Source organism: Bombina bombina, chromosome 5 (genome assembly GCF_027579735.1).
Source record: "Bombina bombina isolate aBomBom1 chromosome 5, aBomBom1.pri, whole genome shotgun sequence".
NCBI lineage: Eukaryota > Metazoa > Chordata > Amphibia > Anura > Bombinatoridae > Bombina > Bombina bombina.
The window spans coordinates 635,812,150-635,837,872 of record NC_069503.1 but is presented as its reverse complement, the minus strand read 5'-3'; the positions used below and the strand labels follow the sequence as shown (position 1 = coordinate 635,837,872).

The 25,723-nt window shown below is 38.7% G+C and overlaps 1 protein-coding gene across 2 annotated transcripts in view; it reads right to left on the bottom strand.

Annotated features, from left to right (window-relative positions):
* Positions 1-4,411: 4,411 nt before the first annotated feature.
* Positions 4,412-25,723, bottom strand: part of LOC128660664 (band 4.1-like protein 4B) — a 209,407-nt gene continuing 188,095 nt past the window's right edge. Inside the window, exons 1-3 of one of the 2 annotated variants that reach the window (XR_008402570.1) lie at positions 13,157-13,595; positions 7,437-7,594; positions 4,412-6,232 (exon numbers count right to left, since the gene is read on the bottom strand). Coding sequence is in view for 1 of the 2 variants with exons in the window: in XM_053714601.1 (XP_053570576.1) it covers positions 6,163-6,232; positions 7,437-7,549 (183 nt within the window). In the remaining variant the exon portion in view is untranslated. Of the gene's footprint in view, positions 6,233-7,436; positions 7,595-13,156; positions 13,596-25,723 lie in introns of those variants that run through there. The other variant, XM_053714601.1, reaches the window with a different exon arrangement.

Here is a 25,723-nt window from a genome sequence, read left to right as displayed (position 1 = left end):
CTTTGTTTCCATGCCCCTTTAATGAGGAAAATACCTAAAATCAAACATTCTTCACTACATTGCCCTGTGTTTCCTATAGCAAAAATCAAGTGTAGAAGTGCTAGCATACATCTAAATCAATTTTTGATGCATATTATGAAAGTATAGTGAATATATTTAACCCTTTGAGTGCTAATGACGGCTCTGAGCTGTCACAGAGTTTCCCACTCTGGTGCTAATGACGGCTCAGAGCCGTCACTAGCACTCTCCCACCTTGAGGGAGATCTGGGGGCTCCCACCTGCTCCTACCCCAGCGATCGTGCCTGTAGAGTGACATGCATCGCCGGGGCTTCCTGTTTTGCGTGGTGACGTCACGCACAATAACGTGATGTCACCGCGCATGCTGCTTAGAAGCCTGTATCTCAGGCATCTAAGCAGCTACAGACCCCCAAGACCCACCATTGGAAAGGTAATTGCCTAACCTTTTTCTCGGGGTTCTGAACAAAATTTAAAAAAGTTAAAAAAAAAATTGTTAAAAAAATACAAAAAAAAAAAAACATTAAAAAATCTTAGCACCCAGGTGGGAAAGTGCTTAGCACTCAAAGGGTTAATGTAGCAATTTGTTTGTCATACAGTAAACATCTGAAAAATACTCTGTACAGAAAAGCTAATTTATTTTATATATATATATATATATGATACACAGATCTGATAACTTTCTGTCGCCTTAGGAGGTTTTCAAAGACGATGTCAAATTATCATATGTACATATTTGTTTTATTTTTTACAAAGTTCTGTTTATTTTGTTTACTATGACACATACATTGTGTCTTTAAACATATTTATAATATATTATTTTAGTTTTTCATGCTGGCTATTTTGCTTTAGACGTACACTTGGTTCTACATTTTGTTTTTGGAGCGGGTAGAGAGTGAGAGAGGGACTAGCACATTTGAAAGAGTGACCCTGAAGCAGCTTTGAATAAAATGAACTTTTCAGCTGCTTGCCTGGGTACATTGTCCCTTTAAAGGGACACTAAATACATTTCACGCACTGCCCTCCAAACATAGGTGCTGTCATTTTGTAACCTAGGTTACACTGCAGGTATCTGAAGGAGAGTTACTGCACATGTGCAAACAGGTCAGCTCTGGAATGCAATGAAATATAGATTTCAACATGGAGGCACCCATGACTAAAGGGAGGCGGGGAATAACTTTGATACTATGCTTATAAAATGTATTTAGTATTTACTGTCCCTTTAAGTAATAAGTAAAACACTTCACTAAGAGGCGCCCTTCTAATACATTGATTCAGTATAGTGCCATGTATTGGCATGGTCTGCTCGTCAGTCTATAGAGCTATACTGGAATAATAAAAAGTAAAAAAAGATTATTTTGGTTTAAATTAACACTGAACCCCAATTTTTTATTTTGTGTTTCCGACAGAGCATGCAATTTTAAGTAACTTTCTAATTTACTCCTATTATATCAATTTTTCTTTGTTCTCTTGCTATCTTTACTTGAAAAAGAAGGCATCTAAGCTAGGGAGCCAGACAATTTTTGGTTCAGACCCTGCACAGCACTTATTTGTTGGTGGGTGAATTTATCCACCAATCAGCAAGAACAAGTCAGGTTGTTCACCAAAAATGGGCCGGCATCTAAACTTACATTCTTGCTTTTCAAATAAAGATACCAAGAGATTGAAGAAAAGTTGATAACAGGAGTAAATTAGAAAGTTGCTTAAAATTGCATGCTCTATCTGACTAACAAAAGAAAAAATGTGGGTTCAGTTTCCCTTAAACTGTTTAAACATATTATATAAACTGTAGAAATGGATCATGCAGTTGCTTCATGTTCAAACTTCACTTGAAAAAAACCTGTCCTTTCTCATTCATCCAAGTACAAATTCAATTTTTTTTTTATGTTAAGCTTATCAAAACACTAGTTTTATCAAAGAACAATTTCCCACAATTTTCAAAAGGGAATTTTCCTTTGCTAAATGTCTTATTGTAGTGCAAAATTCCAACATGCTTTGATATATTATCTCAAAGTATTTTTAATATGAACATGTATAGTAATTGATTTTAAGTGGTACAATTTGTATTCACTTCAATAAAAATATAATCTTTTCATTATACAGACCATAGACAATATACTCACAGTTACAGTACAGCTCCCATGCACGTAAACATTGTACACATTATCCCTCTTGCTATAATAGCAAAGTGAGAGGATGATCCTTTTAATTATTTTCTATTTAGAAATGTATGAACAGTAAGCCAACAATATCAGAAATCTTAAAAAGCACTACAATTACAAAATATTTGCAAAGGGCATATTTTTGCATTTAGCAAGTGCAAACTAGAAGAGATAAACAACAAAAGCAAAACGCATTTATCTTTTACTTAAGTACATTATTAAATCAACAGATGTGAAATGTATACATAGATCTGTGATCATGGTCACCTGACGACATTTTCCTTTGGAGAGGGGGAGGGGCAGAAATAAATTGGCACAAATAACTTGAAAAAAAACATACAGCATATGTATTTATATTTCCAACACTCACCCATGTTTTAATATTTAAGTATTTTGAGAGATGCGCAATTGGCATTTTACATCTATAATGTAAGGACTGTATGCTGTTTAATATTTTATTAAAAGGATTACTTATTCTCCTGGAACCAATCAATTTTATCTCTTTGAATTTAGTAGATTAACTATTCATCATTTTTCATCAGCCATATGATATCTAGAATGTCATGTTATGCCTTATTTAAAAGGGGATTATTTTGTCTTTCATGGGGTCCCATGGATGTATGTACTTAAAGGGACAGTCTAGTCCAAAACAAACTTTCATGATTCAGATAGGGCATGCAATATTAAACAATTTTCCAATTTACTTTTATCACCAATTTTGCTTTGTTCTCTTAGTTGAAAGCTTAACCTAGGAGGTTCATATGCTAATTTCTTAGACTTTGAAGGCCGCCTCTTAAGTATGCATTTTAACAGGTTTTTCACCACTAGAGGGTGTTAGTTCATGTTTTTCATATAGATAACACTGTGCTCATGCACGTGAAGTTACCTGGGAGCTATCACTGATTGGCTAAACTGCAAGTCTGTCAAAAGAACTGAAATAAAGGGGCAGTTTGCAGAGGCTTAGATACAAGATAATCACAGAGGTAAAAAATATATAAATATAACTGTGTTGGTTATGCAAACCTGGGGAATGGATAAAAAAGGGATTATCTATCTTTTAAAACAATAACAATTCTGGTGTAGACTGTCCCTTTAAAGGGACATTCTGGTCAAAATTTAAATGCCCATAGATTAATTACATATTTGAACAGAAACATATTTGCAATATACATGTATTGGCAAAAAAAAAATTCTAGTAAGAGATATCACTGTTTTAGTGTTAGCATTTTTCTCTGCACGTGTATGTGAAGCACAACTAGATATTCTCAGCACAGCAGCATTTTAAATACTGTAGCTTCTCAGAGCACCAGTGGGGATTTATCATGTCAGCAATTAACAAATTGAATCATTATCAGATGGTACAAGCACCACTTTTGAAACAGCTAAAGCTTTTATTACAAACACTTTTGCTAATACATGTATACTACAAAAATGCTTCTATTCAGAATTGAAATGCATCCATGTGGATTCCAATTTAGGTCTCTCTTTAGAGGCACTCTCTTATTATATAACCCCTTACAGGTGAAGCGCCACATTTTCATATTGGCTATACCATCTTGAAGCATAGGTAGTCTTGGCAGAATTTAGGTGAATTTAAAGATCAGTGGTATTGCCGGCTTTTTGACAAGTGTATTGTATGCTTCATGTAAGTGTGCATGATTCAGAGCAGGAGCTGTACATGTTTACTGCATTGCTTTATATTATTCATGTATGTCATGTAACATTTAAAATGTGAATACGATCTGCAAAACAATGTAAACCTCCAGCTCTGTATTGTCTGCGCTTACGCCGACTGTGAAAGTTCTTTTGTCACAGGGAGCAAAAAAAATTGCAAGTTCCAAGATGGCAGTACCAAGTATGAAGATGTAGTGCGTCACAAAGTTTTGAAGAGAGCTTTAAAGGGATACTGAGCCCACATTTTTTCTTTCATCATTCAGATAGAGCAGGCAATTTTAAGCAACTTTCTAATGTACTCCTATTATCATTTTTTTCTTCCCTCTCTTGGTATCTTTATTTTAAAAAGCAGGAATGTAAGCTTAGGAGCCATCCCATTTTTGTCCAGAACCCTGGGTAGCGCTTGCTTTGGTGGCTACATTTATACACCAATCAGCAAGTGCTATCCAGGTGCTGAACCAAAAATGGGCCAGCTCCTAAACTTACATTCCTGCTTTTTCAACTAAAGATACCAAGAGAACCAAGAAAAATTATAATAGGAGTACAAAGTTGCTTAAAATTGCATGCTCTGTTCAGTATTCAGTATTCCTTTAAGCACAGGAGAAAAAAACAATAGTTTAGTGAGCAGTAACCATTCTGTTAAAGTTGTGTCCAGCCAATTAATATCTGTTTTAAGTTTACGGAGAAATACACACAACTTTAAGCACCATCCCCTATTTTTGTATTCTAAACCTGGTGATTAATGGATTAAAATGACATTTTTTACATCATCCATGTGCTGTCTAGAAGGTCAAGTAAGGGTAATTTGAAAAAAATTAAAGGGTAAATGGTCTCCTGAGTGTAGTATATCTGCACAGATGCACCGTTTCAGAGCCTACAATGTGCACAATTGTAAAACTGGTGCATAACAAGGTGGGAAACCGTCATTTTCGCTGTGCATGTGGTAGAACCATGTTTAAAAAGATATGCAGATCTCAAGCTAAAATTTGATTTTCTAAAATTTGTTAAATAATCCCTCACATTACTGACATATTTATAAAGATAATCTCACCACATCATAGAGATTTAGAGTATTGGGTCCTTGATATGTGCCATAGATGAGCATTTTGCCCCCTTTTGCTCCCCCAGTGGATACCCATGTCTGCAACCTATTTCACATTTTCTTTAATGTTTATCTATAATCCCTAAAATAAAATGGCTTATTTTTAAAAACATTAGTTATACCTGGTAAAAAAAATCAATTAAAAATAGATTATGTTTGAGATATATGGGCGTGTTTCTGTATGGCAAAATATAACAAAGAAACATAAAAATCTCTACAAAATAATAAGGGTCTTTAAAAAGTTTGCACTTCCATCAAAAGTCACTCTCCCATACATTATCACTTTATTAGTACTGGAATAGCTTCTACCTTCTCTGCACCAATCATAAGTTTGTTAAGAGTATTTCAGGAAAGTATGCACATGGAGGGCAGTGGAAACATGATATGCAGTGGTACCTCTGGCATTTTCTAACACTGCAATTCAGATGTTTTGATAGGTATTTTTTAATCTCATACTGTGAACTTTTTAATGGCCATTATGTTTGCTAGGGACTTATATATCCCCTTAATGGAGGGAGGAGTCATAACAGCATAAGACATCACAAGAACATAATTTTTGGCAAATTATCACTCCATACTTCAAATTGGCAATCAGTTGTGTGAGCGTTTATAGACTAGAGTATGTATATAGACTTATATGCATTATGAAATGGGGGACTTGGTATATATCAAGTTTTGAATGTCTATTAAAGGGAACTTACAAAGCGAGCATCATTTAGTTGGCTGACATTTTCATTGTTTCTGAATCTAGGTTGTTTTGGGATAAAAGGTTCACTTTGGTTATAAGTCCATGTTGAAAATTCAAAATTGGAAATGATTACCAATCTCAAACTAACATTCACGCTATAGTAATGATTCATGTAAAAACCATTGGTCAACTTTACTGGAAAAAAAAACTGTAGCATATATGTTTAATAATAAATTGTGTGTTTCAGCTACTAAAATATTGTGCATAATGTTCATCTCTGTTAATATCTCAGAATGTATTTACAAAAATATATACATGATAAACATCAGTGGAGATATTTTTTGTACATGCAATACGTATGAATATTATAGTACTAAAAACCATCTCCATCACTAGTGTAGCCCATGAATCGATATATAAGACACATACTCCATTGTGGAATGCATTGCCTTTTGAACACAGTGGAATGTAAAAAGAGAGAAGGCACTAGTCCAGTATTCTCTTGATTTAATACAGAAGTTTTATAGTTCTGTCATCAAAAGTCTTTTCATCATCTTCTCTCTTTCAAGTTCACGCCTGAGAGCCTCAGAACTTAAACAGAAAAAAAAAAAAAAAACAAATTAGACTTTCAGGCAACATGGGATAGCTTGTCACATAGTTACATATTTAACAATACATACATGTATTTAGCATTAATTGTCAACTGTTTAAAAAAATAAACAGTGCTGTGAAGTGTTATGGCGGAAAAACAGAAACGAAATACGTAATGTAGTGAGAAGAAAGGAAAAGAGGATGGCAACAGTGTTTTTATTATATTGATTTAACATCTGTTTTACTTAAAGTGATGGTAAACCCATGTCCTAACCTCATTTCAACTGAATATATGTGCCCCAATAACCTTCCATACAAAATGTTACCTTATAATGTATATTTGATATTTTCTTTATTTTTACCTTTTATGTCTTCTGAAAATATGAGCCCCCGCCACCCCCACTGCGGTTGCATATTTTTTTTTTTTTTAAATGTTGTGATCTGACTTGTGCATCCAATCAGATTATGATTTCTTTCTTTCTTTTTGTTTGTTATTTACCACATCACATTCTCTGATGGTTCAAGGTAATGACTACCACAATGGCAGCAAGATCATAAAATTATTTCAAAAAATGGACAATCATTTTCAGAAGTAATACATCATTTCGATTGCATTTTGGAAGAGCTGGTATTTGTACATAGTAGTTTTTTTTATCCTGTCACGTGATATTTGCAGCAAAAGTCCTCTACTGAGCATGGGCAAGAAACTGATTGCAGCTAGTGCATTTGTCTCCTAACACCCACTTACAAAGAGAAACTTTTGTTTTGCCTTCCTAAAAAGACAGGAAGTAATGAATCCTGCACAGATGAAGTAAAAAAAAAGAAATGAAAGTTAAAATACTTTTAGAATGATAAATAATATATATTATAATGATTTCTGTCAAGAATAACCCACTGCTTAGCGCTTTTTTATTACTACAATAAAAAAAGACTAATGCATCCCAATTATAAAGATGGAAAAAATAATGTATACATATACTGTATACAGTGCTATATTGGCATAATGTACAGTATTATTAAACAGCTTTTTGAAGGTTTCCTGTAATACATATATGGTGGCAGGTGCTATGAGTCACTATTGATTTTTGCAGTCAATTCTAGCCTGTATGGCTTAGTCAGTAGTTTACTATGCAATTACCTCTGTGCACTGTTATACTGTGTACTGTTATTTGGAAAACAATAAAAATATATATTAATAATATACCTGTCAATCATCGAAATGACCGAGGAGTGAGTTGTCTGCATTGTTTGTGCTTGATTCCCCAGGAGCCTTGGAGAGACCATGTGAGCTGATGGTGATAATCTCTTTGGGGATGCCTGCATTGAAGTATATGGTTGCAATGGAGTATCAAATCGGTCTGCCTACAAATACATAAAAATGTTTTTCTTTATCTAGAACAATCTTAGAATATTATTACTATAAAAAACAAAAGCAAAGGCTGCACAACAGGCCCTAAATTCACACAAAGGTTTATTATAAAAATAAGACCCAGACAGACATGGACAGATAGAGTAGACTGACGCGTTTTGCGCCACCCAGTGGCGCTTAATCCTAGACTCTATTATTACTATCACTGTCCCACATTCCAATCTATCAGAATCACACACACATATATATCACAAACAGACACACATCAAAGAACCTAACTAATTTGTTAAAGTCCAGTGAGTGCAAATGACTTTCTTTGAAGTAACAATACGTACAAGTATTCCTGACACCAGGTGTGAAAAAAGGTAAGAGTGTGAATCCCTCTTGGACTTAATACATATTTACACACACGTAAAGTGTATATACAGCAATAAAACATGGCAGCAAAGTAATCCAGTATTGAGGATAATGACTGCTTAATATGTCTAAATGATACTTTGCACAAGACTTATAATGGGTTGGGACAATGTGACACGCTATTTAACATTTCAGGTTAAGATTAATTCAAAATTGAATTTATAATTTTTCAACTATGAAAAAAATGGCATACATAGATCATATTTTGTTCTTACCTTAACAACCAACTGAAAGAACTTGAGAAACCTACTGCAAATACACAGTCATTTTTAAACAAACATTTTTATTTTACCTCATTTTAACATGATCTCCTTAGTGTAGTATGGGTTTAATTGCAATAAGAATGTGCCATTTAATGAATAAATATAACTGGATCCTTGGATTAAAGGGACACTGTATTCAAACATTATCTCTAATCCATGTGAAAGATCATCCAAACATACAGTTTTTTTCATGAAAACATTGAGTAATTATTTTACATTTAATGGAAACTAACACAGCGGAATCATTTGTGTCTTTCCCAGGGCCGGATTGGGATACTGAGACACTGGGAAATTTCCCTGTGGGCAGCAGTAGATAGGGCTAAATAGATAAATGCCTCACTCATGTGGCATAGTGGTTGAGTTGGAGGGAATACCCTGAAGCCGAACAAAACAGGGCTGTCAGGTGGATTACATTGCACGGTTACCGTGCACAGTCCTGCCCTGCGCACTCCGTAAAATATCTGCAGCTTTATTTAAAGCTGGTTAAGCTGTGACAGTGGTGGGATCCGCCTCCAACAACAGCCTGATTGTACTTTGACGGAGAATAGAGTTGGGTTTACAAATTTTTCCAGGGCTGCTTTTTATTCCCAGTTCAGCCCTGTTGTTTTCTATGAATCCTCATTGTTTGATATTTACATCCTACAAATGCTGATAGGTACTTCCTGTTAATGCTCATTGGTTGTTAGGTGCTTTCTGCTAAAGTTCTTTTTTTTCTTATCCATATGAAAGAACTGCATCCAAAAAATGGTTATTTCTTTTTTTTTCATGAAAAGTGAAGTAAAATCGTTTTAAATTTAATTGTAAGTAAAAAAGCTACATCATGTGTGCACTTCCTACTAATCCTTGTTGGAAGATAGGTACTTCCTAGCAATTATTTTTGGTTAATAGGTACTTCCTGCTAGCACCCAATAAGCATTAGCAAGGTGTACAGATAGCCAATGAGCATTTTTAAAAAGCATACAACTGATATTGATATATGTTTACATTTAAACAGGTTTTACTTCATTTTTTTTTGAGGCAAACAAAGTCAACATATTTATGTTTAAATCATTTTTATTGAAAAACTTTCATTCGTGTAACAACAGAGCAGGTATTATATGACTACAGGCATCATCAAATACAACATGTACAATTGTCTCTATCAGTTGCCAGTAGCTGACACGTCTATAAGTTCTCTATATTCCATCAAAGTCAACATATTTAAATGTTGCTCTTTAACATGGATGAAAAAAACATTTTTGACTACAGTGTCTCTGTAAATTTGATGGTAAATTTTAATTTTCATGTCCTGCAGCAAAGTAAATTAATGTGAAACTGCTGCTGTACAATGACTGTCATCCTATAATGTTCACTCTAAATGTGTAAAAACACCCAAGTATTGCAATCCCAGAATTTTACTGCCAATCAGTTAAAGGGACAGGACAATTTCTTTCATGATTTGGATAGAACATACAATTTTAAACAACTTTCCATTTTACTTCTGATATCACATTTGCTTCATTCTCTTGTTATCCTTTGCTGAAGCAGCAGCATTTCACTAGTGACAGCTAGCTGAACATATCTAGTCAATCACAAGAGACAAATGTGTTCAGGCAGCAATCAGCAGCTAGCTCCCACTAGTGTATGATATGTGCGTATTCATTTTCAAAAAGGGATACAAAGAGAACGAAGCACATTTGAAAAAAGAAGTGAATTTAAAAGTGTCTTAAAACGACATACTCTATCTGATTCTTGCAAGTTTAATTTTGACTTTCCTATCCCTTTAAGTGGCATACAATTTAGAATAAGAAACGTACTTGTGTCATCTTCTTATTATTATTATTAGGGACATAAAACCAAAATAGTTTCTTTCATTATTCATATAGAGCAGAAATTTGAAACAACTTTTCGATTTACTTATTATTAAATTGTCTTCATTCTTTTGTTATCTTTTGTTGAAAATCATACCTAGGTAGGCTCTGCAGCAGCAATGCACTACTGGGAGCTAGCTGCTGATTGGTGGCTGCACATATATGCCTCTTGTCATTGGCTCATCCGATGTGTTCAGATAGCTGCCAATAATGCATTGCTGCTCCTTGAACAAAAATATATATTTTACTTTGAAGCCTTTATGAATAAGAACATTTGAATGAATTAAGCAACAACATAGTCAGAGGTTAACAGTAACTGTTTCATGCGGTGCAAGTTTTCTCTGGTGTGAAAAGGTTATTGAGCGAGAAATTGATTCAGTCAAAAAATATATTGTTATTCTGAAAGTTTTAACCATACATCTTTCAGTTGCTCACCACGTGTCAAGTAGAATCATAATTTGCATTGCAGATTTGAAGTTTAGCCAAGGGAAAGCAAAGACGAACATTGATGTAAAATAACACTCCAGAGAGGATAATTTATATGCAGCAATCCATTTGACAGTATAAGGAATGTTTTGGGTATAAATAAAATATCACATAAGTCATTTTTAATTAGGATTGTGGCCATGAAAATTACATTTTGCGAATCAGAAGTAAATTAAAGAAAACTAAAATTATTTTTACATGCTTAGTTTTGTTTATTTATTAAGCACTATAAGATCAGTTTAAAAAAATATATTTAAAAAAAATTAGATTCTGTCAATTTGTTTGCAAAATGTACCTTGATTTGCAGTGCAGGAGCATACCCATTGAAAACCCTCTTTTTTCACCACCTTTGCCAAATTAAGGCAGATATAAATGAGACACTACACTGATAAATCAATTACTGTGTAGAACATTGTATAGTCAAAGATGTGAAAAGCAAAGCATTCAGAGATAAATTACAATAGCAGCCGGCAAACTAAACAATGAAAGTCAAATTTATAAGGGAATGTACTTTTAACATATTTCTGAAAGTGCCAAAAATGACTAGGGATGCCAACATGTAATTAGATATAGATCAATTTAAACACTTGTAGTGGGGAGCAAGTAGTGATGTTGCAAATTGTTTGTCGGCGAATAGTTCCCAACGAACATAGCTTGTTCACGTTCGCAACGGCGGGCGAACATATGCGATGTTCGATCCGCCCCCTATTCATCATCATTGAGAAAACTTTGACCCTGTATCTCACAGTCTGCAGACACATTCCAGCCAATCAGCAGCAGACCCTCCCTCCCAGACCCTCCCAGCTCCTGGACAGCAGCCATTTTACATTCATTCGGAAGCTGCATTCTTAGTGAGAGGAGGGACAGTGCAGATGATGCTGATTTAATAGGGAAATTGATAGCTAGGCTAGTGTATTCAGTGTCCACTACAGTCCTGAAGGACTCATCTGATCTCTGATCTCTGCTGTAAGGACAGCACCCCAAAAAGCCCTTTTTAGGGCTAGAACATCAGTCTGGTTTTTTTTCCCTGTGTAATCTAATTGCAGTTGCCTGCCTGCCAAGTAACTTGCCCAGTGCCACCACTCATATCTGGTGTAACAGTAGTGTAAATTTAAAAAAAAAAAACTTTTTTGACTGTGAAACATCAGTCTGCTAGTGTAATCTAATTGCAGTTGCCTGCCTGCCAGCGTGTGTGCCAGGCCCACTTGCCCAGTGCCACCACTCATATCTGTTGTAACAGTAGTGTAAATTAAAAAAAATAAACTTTTTTGACTGTGAAACATCAGTCTGCTAGTGTAATCTAATTGCAGTTGCCTGCCTGCCAGCGTGTGTGCCAGGCCCACTTGCCCAGTGCCACCACTCATATCTGTTGTAACAGTAGTGTAAATTTAAAAAAAAAACTTTTTTGACTGTGAAACATCAGTCTGCTAGTGATAGGGGACGTAACAGGGATTACACTGATAGGAATAGTACTACTTAACACACCTTATAATAATGCAGAGAGAGGCAACGCAGAGAGAGGAGTCTGAAGAAGAGGAGTTAGAGGAGGAAGGTGGCTTTGAGGAGGTGGAAGACCAAACACAGCAGGCGTCCCAGGGGGCTTGTTGTCACCTTTCGGGGACCCTTGGTGTTGTACGTGGCTGGGTGGAGGAAGAGACCTTCAATGACATCAGTGAGGACAAGGAACGGGACATGGCTAGCATGGTATCCAACCTTGTGCAAATGGGGAGTTTGCGGTTGTGCAAATGGACTGTTTGCGGTTGTTTGCGGTGCGTTAAAGGGACAGTCTAGGCCAAAATAAACTTTCATGATTCAGATAGAGCATGTAATTTTAAACAATTTTCCAATTTATTTTTATCACCAATTTTGCTTTGTTCTCTTGGTATTCTTAGTTGAAAGCTTAACCTAGGAGGTTCATATGCTAATTTCTTAGACCTTGAAGCCCACCTCTCTCAGGTTGCATTTTAACAGTTTTTCACCACTAGAGGGTGTTAGTTCACATATTTTATATAGATAACACTGTGCTTGTGCACGAGAAGTTATCTGGGAGCAGGCACTGATTGGCTAGACTGCAAGTCTGTCAAAAGAACTGAAAAGGGGGTGGAGCTAGCCACCGCACAGCCTGGTCGCATCCATACTGAGCTCCTGAACTAATAAGCTTATAATTGACCATAAAACGTATATTTTAATACAGAACTTATCCATTCTACAACTTAATATAGTTTGCTATTGTTCCACTCAGACCGGTCCAGTTAAATCTACCCCTAGTAAGGCTGCTTTCTTGCTAGACCAGAGGAGATAGCCATCTACATTGCCCTGGAGGGCTGGGGACCCACTCCAGGTCCATTGGATATTTTCAGCAGCCTCCAGGACATACCTATACCACCCAGACCAACTGAAGTTGAGACTGAGAGAACAGTGGTTAAGGTGAACTCTACCTCAGGCAGTCTACAGCGGTCCCTGGTCTCTGGAGGGCTGGGGCTCCGCTCCGGAGAGTAGGGGGCTGCTCCTCTTGGACACTACCAGCCACTAAACTTACCCTGTGCCACTTTGCTCCGGAGGGTCGGGGATCCGCTCCGGAGCCTTCCTCCTGTGGCCTGTCTGCTCACTCCCAAGAAGACGCGCGAGCGGGTTCTCCGCCCGACTGTGCCGACAAGCCTTGCCGAACGGTCCCCCTGAGAGGCGGACCTCAGAAGACGAACACCTGCGCCATTTACTGGGAACCAGCTGAGAAGATCGGAGTCCAGCCTAGGAGTAGTTGGGCCTTGCTGTCCCTCTTGTGTAGCCCGCTAGAAAGGGCGCGAAACGCCGCCATCTTGGGCCCTGACAGCCCCACGCAAGCAGCGCTGCAACAGGCCGGGTGCTGCTTCACTGACGGAGCCCTACAATATACCGGGCAATCTCTTCTCCCCAGGTGCTCCTCCCAAGGGGTACACGTAGCAACACATGGGAAGGTGCCTCCAGCGGCACCATTAATATCCTCTGGCCTACCGGGACCGGATCCATAAGCCGCACCCATGTGGCAGTTAAGGTAAAGCCTTCTTCATATATTGTGCTCACAGAGCCCTTCCGCATACTCTAACCCCTGTGAATCCAGTTTAACAAAATTACCAGCTCTACCACGGGGCCCCCCATCTCCCCATCTCCCCCTCTCCCTTAGGAGTGACTGTAAATTGTGTGAGTTATATGCTTCTACCTTCTGGGGACTTTTAACCTTACTTTTGGGAGCAGTACAAGAAGTGGACTTTAAAGAAATATCCTTTTTGGGGAGGTGGGATTACTGGACCCTAACTGGCTGGTCTGTACTTTTCTGTTCTGAAGCCAGATAGTGATCTATCCCTCACTTATTAGGGGACTTGCCTGTGGTACCAGCCAAACACTCACAACTGATATTAAGGGGCTTTTTGCTTTCTTGAGCCCTCACCAAGAGGATTGTGTTTATCTGCTGGGTACTGGGGGTCTCTGTATACTAGCTGCTGCACCAGCAAATGTATCTCTGGGTCTAACCCAGAGTGGAGTGTTTTATAATACCCTGCTTCAGTTGCATCTGTTCTATGATATGAGTACACTACATGTTGATTCCACATAGCTCCCTAGGTACACCTCACTGATAGGTGAATACTTACAACACCTCATCTTTTAGTTTAACAGACCAACTTGTCTATAACCCACTCCCCTATTATAGTACTCACACCCTTTACTACTATTACCTCCCTTACTCAATTGTGTACCATTTAAAGGTCTATTGCCTGGAGTGTGTTGTAACCTTGCTCTTACATCAGCTTATGTGCCTCTGTTGTTTATCTGTAGAGTGAAGTGTGTCTCTGTACCCTAACTTGCCACACACCAGGCCCGAATAATACCTGTTCTGGCACACCTTACCATATAAAAGCACCCCCCCCACAAGCTATACTGCCCCATAGTACTGGCTCTTATGCGCTCCCCTAAAGAACTTACCAGTTGGGGGCCCCTTTATCCTGTACCTTTGATATCTCCTATTGGACCTAGAATAGCTAATTTTGGTTTTCCCACAATTTTGTTCTAAACTTTTGCAGGGCCTGTCATATCTAGTATACTACTCCCTATATCTCCTGCATTATATTTATTGGGGTCCACCGGTGAGTCTCACTGAACGGGACTGGTTGCTTTGGTCCCCCTCGCACTTCCCCCTTTCCGGCCCAGCTTGTCTGGGCTGGTCACTTCCACTTTCCTTTTCCCCTTCCTACTGGTCGTATCCCCCCTCCCCGAGGTGCGTGGGGGCTCTTAGGGGCCACTACAACCACCAGCTGTTGGTCCATTCATTGGGCCTTTTCTATCGTTGCTGTATGTGTTAAATATCATGTACCAGGTATAATTTATGTTTGAGGGCTGTGTTGGCCCCGCTCTTACAGTGTACCATTAGCTGCCAATGTTCTAACTAAATGTTGAAGTTTAGCTTTTGAGATAACCTAGGTAACTTTATCTGTCTATGTAATTATCTCAGTGATCTAAAGATTCCTCTGTGTATAAGTGGTCAGGGTGGGATTTCACTGTAAATTTACGAACCACCATTCGGTCCCCTTACATTGCCAAGTATGTCGCACTCTGCCAGAAAAAATACCAAGACCCAAGTGGCCTCAAAAAAGACTGTTCTAGATCATTTCTCCCAGCCACGCAAAATGCCTACTCCTGAGAACAAGGAAGTTAGCGATCCCGAGTCACAAGACGAGGGTTCCCAATCGAGCTCTCAGTCAGCCGCCCACCTCAATCATTACATTACTGAAAGTACTCTACAGAAACTGCTTGCAGCTCAGACCAAATCTATTACAGCTGAGATCCAGAGAAGTTCAGCTGAACTTAAAAAAGAAATCTTGGAAATAGGTGATAGAGTGGACTCTCTTGAGTGACAGCAAGACGATTTGGCTACTGATCATTCGAACGTGCTATCCTATGCAGAAAACCTGGCCGAACAAATCTCCCAACTCAAGCTAAAGCTAGCGGATATGGAGGACAGGGCCAGGAGGAACAATATCAGGTTCAGAGGCATCCCAGAGACGGTTGCCACGGGTAACTTACAGGAGTACCTCATCTCATTGTTCACTGCATTTTTGGGCCCGCTGGAGGGCAACATGCACACCATGGAAAGGGCCCACAGGGCTCTCAGACCATGTTCAGTATCATCGGACAGGCCAAGGGATGTGGTGGTTTGCTTCCATCACTTTACCTTCAAAGACCGGTTGATACAGCAAACCTACCCTTCCTGATAACTTTAAAGATATTCAGCTCCTGCCTGACCTCTCTTCCCATACTTTGCAACAGCGGAAGCTTTATGCCCCAATCACCACTCAACTGAGGAAAGCAGGGGTCAAATACAGGTGGGGATTCCCCACTAAATTGATTGTGACCAGAGACAACCAAACCCACATAGTGTCCTCTCCCTCTATGGGGGGCACCCTACTGGCTAATTGGGGTCTTCAAGCCGCCCCAGATAATCAACAAGAGGTCCGCTCCAGATTGCGGGTCACAGCTCCAGAGTGGACTCTCAAAGAACAGAGGCCGAAGCGACCAAAACCTAACCCCCCTGACCAAATTCAGAGGCCTCAAGCCTCACCTACCTGAGGATATTGCATTATACTTAGCTACCAATGTCATTTTCATATGTTGTTCACTTTCTTGATTAATGTTATTGCAACTAGTTCTAGTTAGAGTTTGAGTATTCTTATGTTTATTATGTTCCATTACTTCTTGCAGAAGAGAGGGGCTTCCCACACTAGCCCCTCTACCTTTCAGGCTGTGTTAGCTCCCCCCCCAACTCTTGATGCCCATCCTAGGGCCCCACATAGGTGGACTACTTCCACTTGTCTCCCTCCATCTCCCTCCCCCCATATCCAGTCTCTACTCCCCCCCTCTTCCCCTCTCCTCCATCCTTGTAAAAAGTTCCTAAATGGCCTCCCTCAGATTTCTTACCCATAATGTCAGAGGCCTTAATACTGTGGGTAAGAGATGCCTTCTATCCCGCTCCTTGCGCCATCATAGAGCGGATGTTGCTTTTCTCCAAGAGACGCATCTGCTAGCTGATTCCCCACCCCTCCACACATCTAGGGATTACCCGGTTTTTTAGGCGTCTTCCTTCACCAAAAAAGCCAGAGGAGTAGCAATCCTAATACACAAAAGGGTGGCTTATGAGCCCCTTCTCGTGCTCCGAGATCCCCAGGCCAGATACCTCATCCTTATATGCAAGCTAGACCACGTCACATACACTCTGGTTTCAATTTACCTTCCAGACTCACTCCAGCCTGGGTACCTAAGGAAAATTCTCCTTCATGTTGATAAAGTTAAACAGGGCAAGGTCATCCTTGCAGGTGACCTGAATATGGTGTGGGATGGGAAGCTAGATAGGAAGACTAGCCTCTCCAAGAGACTCTCTACCAGTCACGACCCAACCAGCCGTAGATTTAGGGAACTCATGTCCCAGTTTGATTACTTTGATATCTGGAGGTCCCTACACCCTTTGGATAAAGACTTCACCCACTTCTCCCACCCACACTCTACATTCTCTAGGTTGGACTACTTTTTCTGCCACCCTACGGATCTAGATCTGATCCGCTCTGTGAGCATTCATTCTTGCCCGTGGTCGGATCATGACCTAGTCATCCTAGATATAGATTCCAGCCACACCATCAAGGCTAGGGCCCCATGGAGGCTCCCGCACCATCTCCTTTCAGATGTCCCTTTCAGGGAGGAGATCAGGAAGGAGATCCGCTTCACCCTCCAGATAAATGATACCCCAGATGTTAGCGACAACACAATATGGGGATCGTTTAAGGCCACCCTTCGAGGCCTCTTTATCCGCAAGCAGACCCACCTCAAGAGGCAAGCAGGCCTCTCCCTATCCCCGGCACACTGTAGATTGCGGGTTCTTGAAACCCAACGACGGGCCTTAGATCCCGTGGCACAAAAATCTGAGGTTGAAGATATTAGGCGGCACATCTGTCAGCTAGAATTTTATAGGACACAATCCAATCTCCTTCGTTTGAAACATGTCATGTATTCCAAGGGTAATAAAGCAGATTCTTTACTCGCCAACAAAATTAGGCAACGTATGGGCGCCTCCCGTATCCACGAGATTAAACAGGGCACACAATCCTTTAGACTCCACTCCCTAATTGGTCAACAGTTTAATAAGTTCTACTCTGCACTCTATAACATAGGCGACGAGACGACACCTGGGCAGGCCCCCTCGGAAGCCATAAGCTCATTCCTTCAATCCCTGAAACTCCCCACCCTTGACAAAACCCATATAGAGTGTATTGACACCCCAATCACTGGTGAGGAGGTCAAGCAGGTCATTAAGAAACTGAAGTCTCTTAAAGCCCCTGGGCCAGATGGCTTTACGGCTATTTTTTATAAGATATATCTAGAGGAACTTATCCCTATACTCACCAGATTTTTTAATAGGGCAATGTCCACAGGGAAATTCGACAGGGAATTCTTGGAGGCCTCTATAGTCACTATCCCCAAACCCAACAAAGACCCAACCCTTTGTGCTAATTACCGACCCATCTCGCTTATCAACACTGACATGCCAAAATTCTAGCAAACCGGTTAGCAAAACTCCTTCCAACACTCATTAACCCCGACCAAGTCGGTTTCATCCCGGGGAGAGAGGGCCCGGATAACACCAGGAGGCTCCTTGACATCCTCCTAGAGGCAAAGAGGCTAGATAGGCCGCTCGCGGTGCTTTCTCTTGATGCTGAGAAGGCCTTTGACCGCGTCCGTTGGGAGTACCTTTGGCGGGTCCTAGAGAACTTCCAGTTTCCCACACAAATCATACTTGCAGTGAAGGCCTTGTATTCCTCTCCGGTAGCCTCAGTAAGAGGATTGGGGTTTGACCCCACCCCCTTCTCTATTACCAATGGTACCCGACAAGGTTGCCCCCTCTCCCCAATCCTGTTTGCGTTGGCCATGGAACCCTTGGCCGCAGCGATCAGAGCGGATAAGGAGATATCGGGAATCACCCTCCATGGTACGGTCCATAAAGTGGCCCTATTTGCCGATGATACCACTCTGTTTTTTTCCAGACCCTTGAGAGAGATCCCGAGGCTCTTGTCCCTTCTTGAGACGTTTAGCGCCATGTCGTACTATAAGTTAAACCACTCAAAATCGGAATTATTCACATTTGGGTTCCCTGAGGAGGTTTCCAGAAGCCTATGCAAAAAATACAAGTTTATCCCTAGTCATAAGTTCATCTCTCATCTTGGTGTTAAATTGTCCAACTCACTTCCCCAAATAATTGACGATAACTTTAAACCCCTATTAGCCGAGCTTCGGTCACGGCCTTAAAAATGAGCTACCTTCCAAAGTTTACGTATGCTCTACGCTGCCTTCCAATCAGGGTGCCCAGAACCCTTCTTATCCAATTCCAAAGTGCTTGCACTAAGTACATATGGCAGGGTAAACCTCCTAGAGTAGCCCACAACATTCTACAATACCCTAGAATGCATGGAGGGGTGGCCTCCCCCTCTATTTTCAGGTATGCGGATGCCGCTATGCTCACTCACATCTCGCAATGGGGAGTTAAAGCATCTGATTGTAAATGGAGGACAACTGAACAAGCCTCCTTACCACATAATCTCGCTTTGAGGGACCTAATATGGACGCCACCTCACTGTAGAAGAAACCTTGGAGTCACAAACCCGATTATTCAGGAATGTCTGACTGCCTGGGACCTCCTGCGACATAGCCCTAGGGTAGCTCCCCACCCGTCGCCAATTACCTCTATGGCCGGCCTCCTGTCAGGCCTACCTGACTCACACCCGACCTCCTGGTCTAGGCTAGGTGTTACGAGGGTGGCAGACCTTTGGTCTACTTCACCTCAGGTAACCTTCTCCCCCTATAGTCAACTTGATGTCTCCCCGTCCACCCCATCGTATATGAAGTTTGAATATTCAAGGGTCATTAGTCTCCTGTCAAGATGGGGTTTCAAACCCGCTTTGCCCCGGGAACTCATCATATGGGAAGCTAGATGGCAACAGGGGCTCCGGCTGGGCAAACCCTTATCCTTGCACTACACCCTTATGGAAGGTGCTACTCCAGCTGATAAAGCCCAACATATTCAAAAATGGGAACGGAGGTTGGACTTCACAGTACCCCTCACAGAGTGGCAACGCACGCTTTTACTAATGAAAAAAACCCTCCACTGCATTACCATCCTTGAAACCTACATAAAGGTGCTCACACACTGGTACTACGTCCCAGCTAGACTCGCAGAAATTTTTCCTGAGGCCTCCCACACTTGTTGGAGAGACTGCTCACATATCGGTGACATGATCCACATTTGGTGGAGCTGCCCTAGGCTCAAACCCATCTGGAACAAATGCTTCTCTACACTAACTAGCTTAGGTATCAACCTTCCTAGAACCCCTGAGATGGCCCTATTCCACTTAGGCACATGTAAATTACCCAAACACTATGGCTCCCTAAGTATCTATCTCTTATCCGCAGTTAAACTCAATATAGCCAGATCCTGGAAAAGATCCCTCCCCCCAGCCTGGTCAGATATTGTAACCACTATGGCCTAAATATACTCCATGGAGAAAAACATTTACTATACCTCTAGTAGGTCTGACTTTTTTGAATTAATCTGGTCCGACTGGAAAAGTAGGTTCGACACTCTCTGGCTCCCTAGTTTTGATACTTAGGTTGAAAAAAAAATAAAAAAAATAAACAAATAAAAATAAATAAATAAAATACCCCTCAACATTTTAGCAGAACCCCTGGCCTTATCTTTGTACCCCCGAACTGGTTTCTCTCATGACCCCCCCCCCCTCCTAAAGACCTCCTAGCCCCCTCCTTTTTTTTCTTCATCCCTTTCCCAATGTTACCTCATTTCTTATTGAGATATCGGTACCCCTTTTTGAATAAGTATTAACGTCCTGATTGTATTGTTTATTTCTTTTGTCTTAGTGTATTTGCATTCGATGTACGATTGCTTCGTACAGCTGTTGTATCTCTCTTTTTTGTTATGAAAAAAACAATAAAAATTACAATTTAAAAAAAAAAAAAAAAAAGAACTGAAAAAAGGGGCAGTTTGCAGAGGCTTAGATACAAGATAATCACAGAGGTTAAAAGTATATTATTATAAATGTGTTAGTTATGCAAAACTGGGAAATGGGTAATAAAGTGATTATCTATCTTTTAAAACAATAAAAATTCTGGTATAGACTGTCCCTTTAAACGGGGAGTTTGGTCTGTCACTGTGAAGCGGGCGTAACCCTTACACTACCTGATCGATACAACATCATACCTGATGTTTTAAAGCACGTTATTCCAAACAATTTAGGAATGTTAGGTGATTTATGCCCTTTATGGCTTAAAACCAGACTCTGCATCAACTATGTAATTTTCCATGGGAGTTTTGCCATGGATCCCCCTCCGGCATGCCAGAGTCCAGGTGTTAGTCCCCTTGAAACAACTTTTCCATCACCATTGTGGCCAGAAAGAGTCCCTGTGGGTTTTAAAATTCGCCTGCCTATTGAAGTCTATGGCGGTTCGCCCGTTCGCGAACAGTTCTGGAAGTTCGACTCCGCCGTTCGCGTACGCAAAATTTTAGGTTTGTGACATCACTAGGAGCAGGCACATTATAAACTCACTGATAAGAGTTGCAACAAGAGGAAACAGAAGAGAGCCTTACCCCTAATTAAATTCAAATGACTATTGTATGTGAATAGAATTTACAAATATATTTTATTGTGTCTAATCATTTCTATTATTTATTAACAGAATTAATACTCACAATCACACGTATTTTACGGGATTCGCGCCTACCGAGTGTTTGCTATTTTATAAATTTACAAATCCTGCCCTCTACCAACATCCGAAATTAAATATATTATTATTCTTAATATAACTAGGCTTGTGAGGTTGTGAGTTACGATCTTACTGTTTTCAGGGGCAAGTATCTATGCAGTAAATAAAGTATCTATGCAATAAATAAAACAAATAGATTGGAAAATGTTAGTAATATAAGTCAAAACTCACATTTGTAATAATATATATTTAGTATACATTGCAACTTTATACAATCATTAATTAGTAAACTTATTAGTTGGAAATGGTTATTAGATTATTCGTTGCAATCATTAAGCTGCTATATGTGAGGGACTACCATGACCACTATTAAATGCATAATATATGTAATCTTTCAAGATGTATCAATACAGCTCGCTACTTTCACATAACTTTATATCCTCCTCATATTTCATAACCCTGTAGGGTTGAGTACCTAAAATAAATTGAAGTAAATTTTACTTCTGTAATTGCACTATTGTTGTTTGTTATCTTATTCAGACAGTCTGTTATATATTTGTTTGTGGATGTAACAATGTAATTATTATCATAGTATCTCATAGATTGCATGTTTATACAATACTAAATACTGAAAAAATGTATTCTGAAAAAAATGAATCTGTGTGGAGTAAAGATGAACAGATAACTTTGAAAGATTTGGAAGATTTGGCAAATGAGAATACTATTAAAGATGATGAATTTATAGACACACAACCACCTTTCTGCAATACGAATATGAGACCAAAATCTACATAAGCCCCTCCTATATATATATATATATATATATATATATATATATATATATATATATATATATATATATATATATATATCCTGAAAACTTTACAAAGGCTGCTAGTAAATATGTTGTTTTAAGATTAAATGGACACTGAACCCACATTTTTCTTTTGTGATTCAGATAGAGCTTGCAATTTTAAGCAACTTTCTAATTTACTCCTATTATCACATTTTCTTCATTCTCTTGGTATCTTTATTTGAAATGTAAGTTTAGATGCCGCATTATTTTTGGTGAACAACCTGGGTTGTTCTTGCTTATTGGTGGAAAAATTCATCCACCAATAAAAAAGTGCTATCCAGAGTCCTGAACCAAAAAAGAAACTTAGATGCCTTCTTTTTCAAATAAAGATAGCAAGTGAACGAAGAAAAATTGATAATAGGAGTAAATTAAAAGTTGCTTAAAATTGCATGCTCTATCTAAATCACGAAAGAAAAAATTTGGGTTCAGTGTCCCTTTAAGGCAACATCTAATAACTCTTCCATTATACTATGTGACAGTATGGAGGTGTTACAGATATTACTTAAAGGGATATTCCAGCCAAAATTGAAAACCACATGGGTGCATTTCGGTATTGAACAGAAGCAATTTTGTAATATACATGCATTAGCAAAAATACATGCATTAGCAAAAATGCTTCTAATAAAAGCAATAGCTGTTTGAAAATTGTATTTAAAGGACCAGTCAACACAGTAGATTTGCATACTCAATAAATGCATGATAAGAAGACAATTCAATAGCACTTAGTCTGAACTTCAAATGAGTAGTAGATTTTTTTTCTGACAATTTTAAAAGTTTTTTCTACTCCCCCTGTACCATGTGACAGCCATCAGCCAATAACAAATGCATACACGTACCATGTGACAGCCATCAGCCATTCACAATTGCATACACACTTATTCTTGCACATGCTCAGTAGGAGCCGGTGACTCAAAAAGTTGAAATATAAAAAGAATGTGCACATTTTGTTAATGGAAAGTTGTTTAAAATGGCATGCACTATCTGAATAATGAAAGTTTAATTTTGATTGAGTGTCCCTTTAACTATGCACCGTGCACCAGAATTTTAAACACAGCATTTGCTCAGGGAGGCTAAGGTGCTTGTACCGTCTTGTAATGACTCAATTTGTTAATTGCTGACATGATAAAAGCCCCAGTGATGATCTGAGAAGCTGCATTAATTAAAATGTGGGTGCAGTGACAATATCTAGCTATGCTTCACACGCACGTGCAGAGAACATTTTTAACACTAAAACAGTTTTAACTTTTACTAGAAGCATTTTTGCTAATACATGTATATTGCAAATATGTTTCTATTTAACAATATTATTAATCTATGTGCATTTACATTTTGACTGGAATGTCCCTTTAAACTGCATCTATCAGATAATACTTGACTTGTAATGATGGCTGTAGAATCATTATATACTAGTATTCAACATGCAGATGGTATTAGAGCAATTCAGTATTTTCTCCACTAATGTCCACAATAATCAAGATCAAAATGCATTTATTGTTCAGTTTTTGAAATTTGTTCTAACCAGTATTACTTACAAATCTAAGGAACAGCAATGGGCACTGCATGTGTTCTAACAAATGCCAACCTGTTCCTTGGATTTTGGGAATTGTGTAATGCATTTACAGATGATATGGAGAATTTTATAAATCTGATACCACTCTTTGTCAGATAAGCTGATTGTGTGCTATTCATATGGGAAGGCACAAGGGAAAACCTTAATTTATCAAAAAAAATATAACATTAACCAAGCAGATTTGAAATCCATATATTTTTTGGATCTAACTATAAATAAAAACAAATCTGGTACTACCAGTACTCAGATATATTGTATTACATAATACAATTGCACATCCTCCAAGCACACTAAAATCCATACCATATGGCGAGCTCTACAAATAGCACCAAAATTGACTTTCAAGAAAGTAACCCCCGATGGAGAGATTAAAGGGACAGAATACACTAAATTTCATATAATTGCAAGTAATAGACACTACTATAAAGAATAATATGCACAGATACTGATCTAAAAATCCAGTAAAAAAACTGTTTAAAAACTTACTCTGAAGCTTCCAGCTTAGCTCTGTTTAAAAGGTTACTGGAACACCCACTGCAAGTGGGAAATATCAGAGACCCCCCCTTCCTTTGCATATGAAAAGACCCTTTACATAAACAGAAGCAAGCTGGAGTAGGTATACGTCAGTATTCTCCTAAAACTTTGGGGCTTGTAAAAAAACAAAACTGTATGGGCTATATAAATAATGGATCATCTACAAAACATGTATACAAAGAAAAATCTAGTGTATAATGTCCCTTTAATTCAGAGGAGATACAGTAAAAGGGCAGTCAAGACAGCTAAGATGCAAGCATTACATTAAAATACTCTATTAAAACCAAAAATGAGTAATACAAGTGAGATACATCCGCGATTAATAACTACATATAATCCTCAAATGTATCAAGTAAATAAAGGGACATTATACACTATTTTTTTCTTTGCATAAATGTTTTGTAGATGATCTATTTATAGCCCATAACGTTTTTTTTTTTTTAATGTATAGTTTTGCTTATTTTTAAATAACATTGCTCTGATTTTCAGACTCCTAACCAAGCCCAAAAGTTTTATGTGAATACCATCAGCTACCTTCTCCAGCTTGCTCCTGTTTAAAGGGTCTTTTCATATGCAAAAGAACAGGCAGGGGGGAGGTTCTAATTTCCCATGTGCAGTGGGCTTTCCAGCTACCTTTTCAACAGAGCAAAACTGAGAGCTTCTAAGTAAGTTTTTAAACAGTTTTATACTGGATTTTTATATCAGTATCTGTGCATCTTATTCTTTATAGTAGTGTCTATTACATGCAGTTATATGAAAATGAGCGTATACTGTCCCTTTAAGATCATGACTGCCAATTGGCATACTCTGCAAAGTGACTCCACCTTAGCCCCAATAATTGGAAATAGGGTTACAACTGGTAAAATGGCCAAGAAATTTGAAGGATCAATTAGTGCAGACCCACTACATTCATATTCTCAAGAAAGTTGCCCTAGATCCTGGCATGAACTCCTGCGGAACATGCTCAGCAAGTACGTATGTAACCAAAATAAAGCACATTACCGATAAGACAGATGGAATACATCATTTGGAACAACATTATACTTGTCGCTCTTCAGGTGTGATTTATACATTTTTTCTGTTTGTGCTAAAAAGTAAAAACAATCACCACAGTAGCAAAACATTTTCAAACTAAATATCAAAGTTTATCTACACAATAAAAATATTCAGTGATTCAGAAAATCTCTTTGGGCATAAGAGGAGATTTGAAGAAGGCCCCTTTAAGAGAAGAAAATTGACGGATATATATGTATATAAATATATATATATATATTAGATGTTTTGAAACCAAGAGCTTTAAATGAAAACAACTGTTCTGTTTTTTTTTGTAAATTACACAGATAAGATATAAATACAAC